This window comes from Perna viridis, chromosome 2 (genome assembly GCF_037379345.1).
Source record: "Perna viridis isolate PV_CMFRI_1.1 ecotype Kerala chromosome 2, ASM3737934v1, whole genome shotgun sequence".
Classification (NCBI taxonomy): Eukaryota; Metazoa; Mollusca; class Bivalvia; order Mytilida; family Mytilidae; genus Perna; species Perna viridis.
The window spans coordinates 47,362,637-47,376,201 of record NC_142446.1 but is presented as its reverse complement, the minus strand read 5'-3'; the positions used below and the strand labels follow the sequence as shown (position 1 = coordinate 47,376,201).

Genomic DNA, 13,565 nt, shown 5'->3' with positions numbered 1-13,565 from the left:
ATATCAACCAATAAAAATATTCTATATCTAAGGGAAAATATTTTTTTCTTTTTTATTACATCTTACAATTATTTTTTACAAATGAACCACCAAAGAGCCTTTTTTATTTTTTTTACATTTCGAGGTTAAGAGTACGTGTACTTCCGGTAAAAACGAAAAAAAGAAAAATCAGAAAATATGGCATCTGCAAAGAAGACCGGCATAATGGAAAAAGTATTGCTCAGTTTATGTACTATTTTTGCGCAGTATGAATAATATTTTATGCTTAACAATAACCCACACACTAATTTATTCAAACTATGCATTCATAGTTGCTGTCAATTTCGTGTAAGGGTGAAACTGACTGAAACATACGTCCATATGTGACCGGAAAAAAGATTTTGGTTTCTGAAAGCAAGTTCAAAACATAATCACCGACAGACAGACGTTTTTATACAGTCAGAGAACTCTTATTGAGAATTGCTATGTTATCTTTATCCAAGTTAAAGGGGAGAGCATGATTTGCTCAAAAAATTACTCATCCTTAGGCAGGCTTAGGCTAAAGGTATGGAACTCTATAGTCCGAATTTCCACAGACTGGCAACCCTCCTCTTTTTTATTCAGATATTGATATGTCAGGTTGGGGCCAAAACGATGTGCCATACAAAAGTTGGAGATTGAGATTTACCACAGAGTGCCGCCCATCAACCGCTTGTAAAGACTTTCCAGTTGAAATTGTGCATGTCACACCTACTTCGTTTGATTTTGGAATAATTTTCCTGTATACTATATTTGCTACAAAAATGAGATTTTTGATTGAAGTTTTGATCATTTTCCACGAGAGACCCTGTTTTGTTAACATTTAATAGTAATGGAAAGTAGGCGGAGCTTGTTACTTTTGGAACAGAAGGGTAGCGGACACATAATTTTTCATTGGAATTTTTGCAATACTCTGTTAGATTCTGGTTTTAAAAATCGATTCTGCTCAATTCGGTTCCAAAATGAGGTGATCACAACCTTTCCCCTTTAAAGTCTGGTTATTATGGGAAAAAATTACACAATTAAACACATCTAAAAATCAGTTCAAAAAGGTATGAGTCCCTTCTTACAATGGAAATAAAGAAACTGAATTTAAATTACACAAATGTTCAAAGACTACAAACTAAGAACTAACACAGTAAACTGACATGCCAGCTCCAGACCAGTTTAAACCTACAAAAAGTTACGTCCCCATCATATGTCCATTAAAGCTAAAGAATAGTCTGATTGTGATTGCAACAGTCCAAAAAAATGAATTATAATGGTAGAAAGCAGTTACAGGTGTGGTGTGTGAAAATTATGACATCACAACAGAACATGTAACAACTGACCAAATTCAATCAGACTAAGTAGCTCTGACTGGAGCGTTTCAAGTTACATTACACCTGTCTCATATTTAATGGGGCATTCACACTTGTGGACACCATTGATGAAATGAATATATTTTCCTGTTGTTTTGACACTAAACTCTCCTTCAGCTGAAAGATTATTGACTTCACAAAATGAAATTACATTGCGTCTCCGACATCAAAATCAGAGCAAATTGGCAAGTGTGAATTCATGTATATTCTGGATAGTGTGATATTTGCTAAACATTATATAAAATAGATCAATTTAAAGATCAATGAAAAGAGGTTGCATAAAAAAATGTAAATATGTTTTACAAGTTGGTACTGATATCCACACGTTTTTGCAGTTTGCTAATGATCTTAAATGATAGCAAATACCCAACATTGTATGCCGAATATAGCATTGACTGAATAGCAAATTGGGATTTTAAAATGTTTATGTATAATTTGAATCCTGTAATTCGAGTTTTATTCCTTGATACACTTTTTTATTTTGTAATGGAAAATTACTGTATTTTGGTGTGTATTGTGTGCACTTTTTTACCAGGAAACTAATTTCAGAACATGGGGGTGCGTATAATACACCCATACGTCGTTTCAACACATTTTTACAAACCTAAGATCATTCGAAAATTAACAACCTCGAGGGAGTCAACATCAAAACAGAAACCACTTGTGAGCTGCCAAAGCATATTTATGGATTTTTCATGAGTTTTTTTGTTGACTTGTTACCTTTGTAAGCATAGATTGTCAATAAGATTTTCTTGAACAGAGTTTGGTTTTATTTTATTTCCTTCCCAAAGAACACGGCATATTATGTTTACAACCGCCATACTTTTGTTTTTGTGTATCGATTAATTAATGTTGTCACATGCTTATTGAGGCATTGCAAAGGGTATTTAGATGTCATTGATTATGGTTGCACCTGTTAATTTTATATCTATTAAGCAATTGACATGTATATTGAGGGGATTAATTAATCATGATGAGGACACAAGACAATTAGTTACCAGTGTTATCAAAGGAGATTGTAAATTGTTTTGTGATGTGTATATAATTACTTCTTTACGGTGTATACAACTTGTTAACGATTTGAAAGAAGTTAATAAAATACACACAAGTTTAAACAATTTAATTACTAAATAACAAAATCTTGGATACATTGGTCATAGAGCCCTAAAATATTTTCATTGGACGAAGTAGTTTGTTTCAAAAAAATATCGTTACTTACGCATCGTATTGAATTCTACTTCATAGTTATTGGATACTCTACTTTTTGAAAATACTGGCTTCCTTTTTTCAGTGAACTATCATCAAAATCCTTATCCAACATAAAAACTATTAATTTTAAACATAAACCCTTTATGTATCCCCGATACACATCGGAGAAAATTCTGCATCTCATTATCACGCTTGGCCGACCGTCACTTGATGACCATCTGCAGGATCGCTCAGACCCCTTAATTGATTGTAGTAAAAACAGTCCTTCTTCTGGAATTAGAAGACCCTGTGCAGGTCCGAGTGTGAATGAATAGGCCTGCAGGAGCGCTAAGCTTGTCGTAAAAGGCGACTAAATAGTGCTCAGAACCTTAGCTGGGGGCTAGGGCGCTCTGCCCACAGAGCAACTGGGTTGCATGCCCCAGGTGGTGGAATGGGGTACCCCTGGTATGTTACATGCTGGGGTTGTCAGGCTATAATACGGAAAACCTGACCGCAAGCCATAGTGGTGCACCGTGTGGGAAATGTGCCATGTTCCTCGCACGTTAAAAAACCTGTGGTATATCCCGGAGTAGGAACCATAAGGCTCCGCCACAAGAGGCTGAATGGCCCGACCCTACCCACCTCTCCCTATTTCCTATGGCAATCAAAATTTGTCGACCCCATTATCCTTGTGTCCCATTCCATTATTCATTTCATGTTCATTTTATCATCCACTTCATGTTCATCGCCTGATTATAGCTGAAATATTGCTGCTTGGGCATTAACCCCAACAAACAAACAAATCTTCTGGAATTAGCTATCTTCAGAAATTTATTACTCTCAATAGAAAGCTTTCAAAGGTAATCAAAACATATGTCCAAGCTGACAATTTCAGCTCTTGTCTACATTACACATTTCTTACCCGAATAGTAAATGAATACACATAAACATAGACAAAACAGATAAATACAAAAAAGTAACAAAAACAATATTCTTTATTGAAATAAATACACAAAACAGACGAAATGATCCCTTCTATTTACAAATAAATCAAAGCCAGAAATGTTTCTGGTTGTAATAAATTATGCTATTTTCACTGTGTACAATACATACATACATCAGTAAAAAAGTTTTTTACATTAACTTTTAATGGGAAAACCACCCTGCGCATTATACAGAAACAAGTCTAAATAGTATTTTGTAAAATTCGAAAATGATCATTTGATATTAATTTCTGCAATCATTTGAATTTCCATATCAAATATGTTTCATTTTTAAGCATATATAAGAAGAATGGTGAATAGCCAGGTCCATACATGTGTGAACCCAATACTTGTATGGTTATACACATTGTACCCTGTGCAGTAGGACGGTTCTATTATAGTTTTTGAAATTATTTTAACTTAATTGTTCTGAGGATTAGGACTGCAAACCTGCAATTAATCAAAAAATAAACAGTTCTTTGCTTAATTATGTCTCTTGTCTAACTTGATTTTTAAAAAAAATATATATATTTACATATATATACATGTATTTGTCGTTTATTGAAGACCAGTGGGTGGCCTTGGGCTGACATTTTTATTCGGTGGGGTTGTTGTCTCTTTGACATATACACCATACCTATTCTTATTATATTAGGTCTATTTTCACACCCTAAACAAAAGTTTAAGTAGGATCTGATTTTTTAAAATTATATAAAAGATATACTTTGTAATTGTAATTAAGCAATGTTATTTTTTTTTGTCATTTTTGTAGCAGGAAGAGGATCAGGTTAGTTTGCATGAAAAGAAATCCTTCATTGTTTTAACCTGTATCTTAGATTGCTTTTGGGAAACGTTACATTTGTTTAAGTTGGATATGTTGTAAATTTTATACCTCATGTTTTCTCATCAGACATCTGTTTGGATGTCAATCAACATGATTAGCAATGTTCACATATAAGATAAAATTGATTTGAAAAATTAAAAGAATAATGCCATGTATACATGTACATGTATATCCATTAAGGTTTATATGAAAAGTTTATCCATCTGACAGCATTTACAATTTGAAAGCATGTGTTGCCTGTAATATACAGAAGGTTGTGGATGTTTTATCTAACACTTAAAATAGTTACTTTTGGGCAAGGAACTAGGTCAAAGGTAATTGGATATCTGATGTCATTCATGTCTTACTACATAAACAGTTATTTTAATTATGATTAAAGAATCACAATATTACCATTTTGGTTTTGGTAAGGGGCTTTATACATTGTATACACTTGCATTTCAGGAATTTACAGGTCTGCTTGTTGGCTGGAGAGATGCATACGATTATTAATATATATTAATACTACATTAACATTGATATTTGATATGACAGTAAATAGTGATTATCCTTCATTTGAAATTTGCAACATGCAAGTTGAAACTAATGTTTAAGAGAGAAGATCAAGCTTGGTTAAGAAGGAATTGTTTTCTCTCCCAAATTTGAAACTGTAACTATGACATAAATCTCCCATAATGAGTCATTGAAATTATCAAGAAAGCCCAGCATTCTTTCTGTCAAAATGGTGTTTTTTTTCCACAAGACTGAAGTTGCATTTTTTTTAATATTCCATAAATAAAACTCATTACTGGTACCTTGTTTACAGCAACATGTCCAGTTCAAGTGCTTGCATGTAAATTATAATATTGGGTTGTGTTATTGTTGAATTTGTGGGTTTTTCTTCACAACCATGAGAGTCCCATATGGTAATCAGTTCTATTGAATATTGTTAACTTAAATTTTGTATTATGTGCACAGCGGCAGATCCAGACACTTTGAAAAGGAGGGGTGCCAGCCAGAGTTCCTCAGAAAAAGGGGGGGTGCTAGGACATTATTTCACTTTGTTGGTCAATTTTACTCATGAAAATGAAAAAAATTCCAATGAAAAGGAGGGGTGCCATTCCCGTGCACTGCCTGTATCTGTCACTGGTGAATAAGTTACAGTTAGCTATCAACAAACTGTAGTTACATTACTCTTTTGGAAACACTGGAAATGATTTTAGTGGGGAAATTCCAGTGACAAAAATGCTGTTAAATAAAAGAATAATTAAGTATGGTGTTACTAATTACACACAGTTAAATGTGTAATGAGAAGCTTTAGTGTGTTACATCTTCTATTTGATTTAAAAATTTGAATGTATCATTTCAGTGGAAGGCTGATGAGAAACCAGTCAAGATTGACAAGTGGGATTGTTCAGCATTAAAAAATGCTCTTGATGATGCTGCTAAGAAGGTGTGGTTTTTGGTGCTCTTTAGTCTATTCTTTAGTATTTTACTGGTATATACTGGTATTTAAATTTGGCTTTTTAGCTCACCTTGCCAAAGGCCATGTGAGCTATTGCAATCACTTGGCATCCACCGTCATCGTCGTCATCATTAACAATTATACAAAACTCTTCTCCTCTGAAACTACATGACTAATTAGGACCAAACTTGGTATGAATGTTTCTTAGGATATGCTGCATAGAACTGATGTGGGGATTTTTGATTCGGCAAAAAAAATGGCCGATGTTACTAAAAATAGAACATAAGGGTCAGACAGTAGTTTTTCGCATATATCTCCCAAAACGTTAGGTTTAGCTGAATTCTGACTGGGTAAAAGTGTTCAGTATGATGAGATCTATCTCTGGTCAAATTTTGCTTTTAATCCGTTAAGCCATGTTGGAGTTATTGCCCTTTTTCAATGATTTTTGCTATTTTTAATGTTATTTCTTTCCAAAATCTTCTCTGACACTACTTGACCAATTGAAACCAAACTTGGTATGAATGTTCTTTGGGTTGTCCTGCATAGAACTGATGGGGGGATTTTTGATTCGTCAAAAAACATGGCTGCCATTACTAAAAATAGAACATAGGAGTCAGACAGTAGTTTTTCACATATACCTTCTAAACGGTTAGGTTTAGTTGAATTCTGACTGGGTAAAAGTGTTCAGCATGATGAGATCTATCTGTGGTCAATTGAAACGTATGAATGTTCCTTGGGGTGTCCTGCATAGAACTGATGTGGGGATTTTTGATTTGTCGAAAAAAAACATGGCCACCATTACCAAAAATAGAACATAGGAGTCAGACAGTAGTTTTTCACATATATCTCCTAAACGGTTAGGTTTATCCAAATTCTTTCAATAGCTGAAATGATCCATATTATTAGGACTACAAAAGTCTTCAGACTCCTTGTAAGAGTTATTGCCCTTGAAAGGGGAAAAATGACTTTTTTTTAATAGTTTTCAGTCAATATCTTGGAAACTATGATAGATTAAAAGAAACTTTCAGTTGTTGAAAAGATCTTGTAATAGTCCTACCAAAGACTTCTTTAGTCAAAATTGTTGGACAACTTCTTGTTTAATTTATTGCCTTTGAAAGGCAAAATTCAAGAAGGTGAGCGATCCAGGTTCCTGGGAGCCTCTTGTTTATTACAGTTATACATTCGAGTAAAATGCATGTTGATTGATGCTTATAGGTTTGATTTTGGTGAAGGCTTGTTTATATTACACTTAAAAATATAATTATAGAATATAATTATATAATTATCCACCTTTGATAAGGCCATAAACAATATGTATCACTTTGCCTCCCTATTATCTTGCGTCAGTAAATTTTTTCTTTTCGGACACCAAACAAGATCCCATATAGTTCATTTTTGTCACAGTGTCTTTGAGATATGTAGTTTTAAAATTATATCAGACAACTTTGTAATACTATAGATACTATAGCATCAATAAAACTCAATGATACACTGTAAATCCCCTTATGTTTGGTCATTTCTCTAATACTAGATGGAGTAGAGAAAATATTTGAAACTATTTCTGGCCATGCATCAAATTTTCTACAATTTTCATCATTTGGTCAGGAGATTGTAGGACTTAGTTAATGCCCTTTTTCTCTCGAAGTTAATGATTGTAACACTTAAGGTTTACCAGTAACTCTGTCTTAAAATTACTATTGGGGAGAAACTGTAGACTGGTCATAAGGGCTACGATTTGTTCAAAGATCAGACCTTGTAGGATTTCATAGCGTTAGAATGTTCTATATGTTACAACAAATGATTACCGTAACATTTTCTTCAACATTTTTTTTTTTTAAATATACAGGTTATGACAGAGAACTTTGGATTTAAAGAGGAGCACAAATTGATGGATCTTCGTCTTTTGATCTGTACTGTGGCAGTAGGATTTTCATTGTTTGCCTTGGTGTGGGATTACATAAGACCATTCCCAGAATCTCGACCAGTTCTCATTATTTGTGTTCTATCGTATCCTTCTATGTTAAGAGTTAACTAACTTGTATATTGTAATTCAATTCAGAAAAAAATGTGTGTCATGTTAGAGTAGTTATTTATCACGGTACATAACATTACAATATCATCTCAAAATCTGCTGGTCACTTCTTACTCTTTTGTCCATTATATCATATGCTTAGGAGACAACATATCTTCTTTGCACTTCATCTTTCTGATCAACTGACTTCAAATCTCCTATTTAGATCAGATGAGTTGTTTGATGAGTATAACATGGAAATGCTTTCCCAGGTTCAAAATGTTTTGATACAGAGCAAACACTTCAAATTAAGAACCTAAATTACACAATTACTTCTTTTGAATAGTTTTGAAAATTGCTTATGACCTGAGTAAATACTTAGGGCATTAAATATCAACCTCTTCACTTTGCACCTAACTCACCGAATGCAGGTTATGAGCATTAGAGCATTACTTCTTTGAGCTATGCTATATATCAATGATATAACTATTATTCATGATTTCAGCAGACGGATTGATGTAAGATTTAAGTCTTGTTTCTGAATCCAGTAATTAATTTGCTGTAGTTCATTTTATTATATCGTTTTGACTTGATGTTAAAATATGCAAAGTACTTAATAAATATGTTTGAACTAATGTCAGCCACTGTTTTTCTGCAAAGCATGTGGCTTAAAGGAGAAAGAGTGATGTTTGGTTGGCTAGGAGTTCAAATGATGTGTTTTGAGTGGATCAACATGTCTGTATTTGCAAGCTGTTGCTTCTGTTATCTAGCACATAAAAATCTGGCAGAGTTTGTAGCAAAACAATCTCATCCAGAAATGCTTGGAATATCTGGAATGTTACAGCATAATGAATTATTCTTAGTACATTTATTTAAATTTGATGCTATTGATTTAGAATTTCGGTAAATATAATATAAACATTAATAAAGAATATTATAATACAAAGTAGTAATGGTTCATTATAATTACATTCCACCAATTTAAAGAATTGTGTAAAAGCAGTCAATAAGTGATTTAGTCATACTTAATACATTTTGTATCAACTACTGGACCATTTTACATAGATTGTTATTGCTTTTGTAAAATATACTGAAAGAAATTGAAGGGTGAAATAATTGGTTGAATATAATGGAACTGGAACATTTCAATTAAACAAATGTACATATAAGTAATGAGTCAGTATTTAAACATAGGTAGGTTCAATGCTAGAAAGTGAAGACAATGAAACTTTAGTTCATAGGTAACATATTTTGTACATTTTGTGTATAAAAACTTTCAAATCAATAATGAAATTTAAGAATCCTGTGATACTAATGTTACTGCTCTTTATACTTAAAAAAAGTCATTTGTCTCCAGTAACGTGTGTACTTATTGTTGTATTTTAAATAACAAATTTTATCTTGTCATAATTAAAAAAGATATTTTTGAATCCATTGTCCACATTTGCCTTAACAATTACACAGATATTTCACATTAATGGGTGTCTTAACACTCTATACCACACATGTAGAGAAGAATATATTTTTGGTTACCTTAGACAAGGATAAAGCTGGGTTAGAACCTGATGACAAATGGCAGTTAGCTTCTGTATTGAAAAAGTAAGTGTTGTGATAAATTTACATGCTTTGAAAGTTTTTCTTGAACTTTTTAAAGTAATTTCTACCATTAAAAGTATCATTTTGTAAAACAAATTTAGAAGAGAATTATTAGTTTCAATATGTATTAACATGATAATTTTTTAGTAGTATGAACAATAATCAACATAGTAACACAAGGGTTAAAATTTATTTTCAAGAGTGATAGGTTCTGAATTTTTTTTGCATCCTAAATGAAAGATTTACAAGAAGAAGTGAAAAGTCCTCAATAAACATATGTGGGTCCAAGATCAAGGTAAATGAAATTTCAATAGTCCTGCATCTGAAATTAAGGGACCAACACTAATTTGAACCACTTTGAGTATCTCTAGAAGATTATGATTGATGTTTATGTGCACAAACATCCATCACAAATTACGGTAAATAAAATTTTCTGTTTTAAATTTCAGATATGACCATATGTACAAACTGAAACTGACATTTATTAGTGGTAAAACTGGACTATCTAGAGAAGAAGAAATTGAAAAACCTGTCAATAATTTCTTTGATGAAGATGGAGTTCTTGTATTCAAACTATTTGAGCCAGAAGTTAGAACTCTGCAAGGCAGAATAGCAGCTGCCTCTAAAAAGGAATAAATATTTTACTTTTTTTTTTTTTTTTGTTTTGTATTTTTCAGTGTTATCATGGGCTGGTAAAAAATGTGTATCCTAGTTAATCTATTGTATAAATTGAGATGAACTTAAAGCTGCATTAGCTGTCAAATTCGTTCAGTTTTTATTCTACTGAATTTTGCTGATTCAGTGAAGTAAGTTTGTAGTATTGCAATTGGAGCAATCAGTGTCCATAATACCTACAGAATATTGTGAATATAATGTTTTTTCAATCGGAGAAGAGCGATAGATCTGATCTAATTATTTTTCACTATTACTTTCGAAGTGCTGACAGTACATACACATGGGTTAAAAATACTTTAACCTTGGTAAAAAAAAAACAATAATGGCTACACAGGTAAGCACATGTTTTGTTTTCATTTCATTTCATCTATTTCTTGATTAGTCTTAAAGGAGTAATGACCATATTTGAGCCACTTTATATCACAATATGTAAATTTCAAAAGGATCCTTGCGTTATATTTGAACTTTTTTCTTTTACGGCTTCAGTCCGTCGGTCTTCCTTGCCGTTGAATATCCACATTCGCTTTGCAATCATATTTGTTATTTTAGAAGTGACCCCTACAGCACAGGCGCGTATTAAGGTCACCAGAAGTCACATGCATATGAACTTATCTAGGTTGATTTTTTTGTCTTGCAAGACAATAAATATATAGACACCTATTTCTTGTATTTAATGCATTTTATGAGTGGATATCAAATGAAATTGTACAGGAAAAGTACAAATTAGTAAAAATAATTCAGTTAAGGTATATTTCCAAAAAAAAAATTTTGAATTTGACAGCTAATGCAGCTTTAAGTATTTTGGCCACTTTAAATAAATCATTGACTCTATAATTAATCACTTGCATAATCTCAAATGTGTAAATATTCATGTTTTCTAACTACCAGTACTTCATTCATCCAATGACAATTTTTTACATTTCAAACTTGATTTCATTTTAACCACTTTCAAATGAGGTGAGTTTAAAATGATTAAAAATAGATGTAATGGAACTGTACTGTATCTTGTGGCCTCATACATGTCAGTTACTAGTCAGGTTCACAAAAAGTCTTGGGTTTAAAAAATAATTATGTAAATGCTATTTTCTATAAATATGATGTCATAACTTATGTTCTGTACAAGTCTTAGTAAGATCAACCAAAAAATTATGATTGAGTACATGTATAATGTACCAGGGGGTAAAATTAGTGTTGGTCCAAGGTCTAGGCCCCTCAATTGCTGATCTAGGGTCATTTTGTCTATTCATTGACTCTGTGTGGAAGATTTGGCTTTTCTCTAGTGGACCATTGATTTCAAATGGATCTTTAATCTTTTACTTTTGAAAGTAAATTTGGACCCCTGGTGTAGATTTCATTGAAGTCATTCTTATATATCTTTGACCTCTCTTATATTCAGTCACTGTGCCATTTTATATCTACATGTTATGTATAAAGGAAAAAAAAACAATTCAGTTATTTGACATTTTTTATGTATCTTTATTATGTAAAAAAAAATGGCAGATAAAGATGGAAATTGTGCAGATGTTACACCTATTTTCTATAATCATATGGCTTTTGGCTAGTGAAGAACATTTAAACACTTTAAAAATGGGTGCATTCACACAGTTGATTCCAAGTTTTTGACTCAACTGGTAGTGTACTAGTAATATTATACCTGTATTGATGTGTCTTATATCACCATCTTATTCATTGTATAAATGATTTGATTTCAAACTTGAATATGTTTTTATGAACTTCTATGTTTTTTTAAATTTGTTCAGATCAATACTAGAGTTAGATGTACCATTTGAACATGTTGGTGTTTATTCAACTACAAAGTATTGCTAATCAATATTTTCTATTCTCTTTCTAAATGAGAAAATCTTTACCCAATACTAGGTGGGGTGAATTCCAGGTCTGGCCCCTATGAATCCATGCCTGACTCCTTTGAAAAGAATTAATGTTAGATGTTTTGAGTAGAAATTTTGTACATCTGACTTTCAACATCTTCTGAATAATAAATGGAAAGTATTTTTCGGTTTTAACTCTTTTTCTTATTTAGTTGGTTTCATATTTTTTTATGATATAACACTGGAAGTATGACAAGTTAACTTGTCAGCTAAAAGCCAGGTGGTGTTCTTTATGATATAACACTGGAAGTATGACAGGTTAAACTTGTCAGCTAAAAGCCTGGTGGTATTCTTTATGATCTAACACTGGAAGTATGACAGGTCAAGTTGTCAGCTAAAAGCCAGCTGGTATTTTTATGATATAACACTGGAAGTATGACAGGTTAACTTGTCAGCTAAAAGTCAGCTGGTATTCTTTATGATTTAACACTGGAAGTGTGACAGGTTAACTTGTCAGCTAAAAGCCAGCTGGTATTCTTTATGATATAACACTGGAAGTATGACAGGTCAAGTTGTCAGCTAAAAGCCAGCTGGTATTTTTTATGATATAACAATGGAAGTATGACAGGTTAAGTTGTCAGCTAAAAGCCAGTTGGTATTTTTTATGATATAACACTGGAAGTATGACAGGTTAAGTTGTCAGCTAAAAGCCAGTTGGTATTTTTTATGATATAACACTGGAAGTATGACAGGTTAAGTTGTCAGCTAAAAGCCAGCTGGTATTTTTTATGATATAACAATGGAAGCATGACAGGTTAACTTGTCAGCTAAAGGTCAGCTGGTATTATAAAATATTAAGGTATTTAAATGTTAAAAAAAAACTGTCAGTTGTTTTGGCTTACATGTGTCTAGAACAATGTTAATAATATAAACAAACTTTGTTTCCAGTGGATATAAAAAAAATCTATACCTGATAAAGAGAATAAAGACATGCATGTCTTGTTCATAATAAAAAAAATACTGCATACATCACAGAAGACCTGTGAAAAGTAAAATTTATTAATCACCATTTAAGAATTGAGCTGTAGATAGAAGTTACAAAAAACAATAGAAGAATCCAAATAAGTAAAGGAGCAAAGAAACAAATTACACAAAGTAGGTACTATCCACAACATAAAGTGGCAAACACTGGGCAAGTTATATAATGTATGGGCTAAAAAAATTAAGAGGACAAAATTAAAGTTTCTCCATAATAAAGGTGCACATCTTCAATATGTATATAAACACTGCAAACTTTGAAGAATATTTGTTCGAAACTGTTCAGTTCCAGATAAAACTATGAGTAAAACCCCTTGGCTTGACGGACGGAGTGACTCATGGACTGTAACTCTCTTACCGTTGTGATCCAGGTAAAAATATCAGACAGTGAAAGCACTAATATTCTTTCGGTATACAATTCCCAACCTTGGTCAGTTTTCTCAATACTTTATTCATTGTAAACTACTCATATTTGGTGTTACAAATTTGCCTACTTGGAAAAATGGGGTAAACAAAAGGGCGAGATAGTTTGCTTTAATCTGAAATTACTAGGATTTACAGAAAGGAGATTCTTTGCG

General features: G+C 32.4%; 1 protein-coding gene across 2 annotated transcripts; it reads left to right on the top strand.

Annotated features, from left to right (window-relative positions):
• Nucleotides 1–112: 112 nt before the first annotated feature.
• LOC148625427 (signal peptidase complex subunit 2-like) lies at nucleotides 113–12,144 on the top strand. 2 transcript variants are annotated; one of them, XM_088568956.1, is made up of 6 exons: nucleotides 114–213; nucleotides 4,323–4,337; nucleotides 5,743–5,826; nucleotides 7,685–7,845; nucleotides 9,314–9,448; nucleotides 9,895–12,144. In XM_088568956.1, the coding sequence occupies exons 1-6, from the start codon at nucleotides 178–180 to the stop codon at nucleotides 10,079–10,081; spliced, it is 618 nt and encodes a 205-aa protein (XP_088425082.1). In that variant the 5' UTR covers nucleotides 114–177; the 3' UTR covers nucleotides 10,082–12,144. The 2 variants fall into 2 exon arrangements, with proteins under 2 accessions (XP_088425083.1, XP_088425082.1); XM_088568957.1 differs by lacking the exon at nucleotides 4,323–4,337 and having other exon boundaries at nucleotides 113–213.
• The last annotated feature ends 1,421 nt before the right edge of the window (nucleotides 12,145–13,565 follow it).

Excerpts from the sequence above, each read along its gene's own strand:
- LOC148625427 (XM_088568956.1), top strand. The coding sequence starts at position 178 with ATGGCATCTGCAAAGAAGACCGGCATAATGGAAAAA. Across the intron at positions 5,827-7,684 it reads TTGATGATGCTGCTAAGAAG|GTTATGACAGAGAACTTTGG; the intron begins GTGTGGTTTTTG and ends TTAAATATACAG. Across the intron at positions 9,449-9,894 it reads TTAGCTTCTGTATTGAAAAA|ATATGACCATATGTACAAAC; the intron begins GTAAGTGTTGTG and ends TTTAAATTTCAG.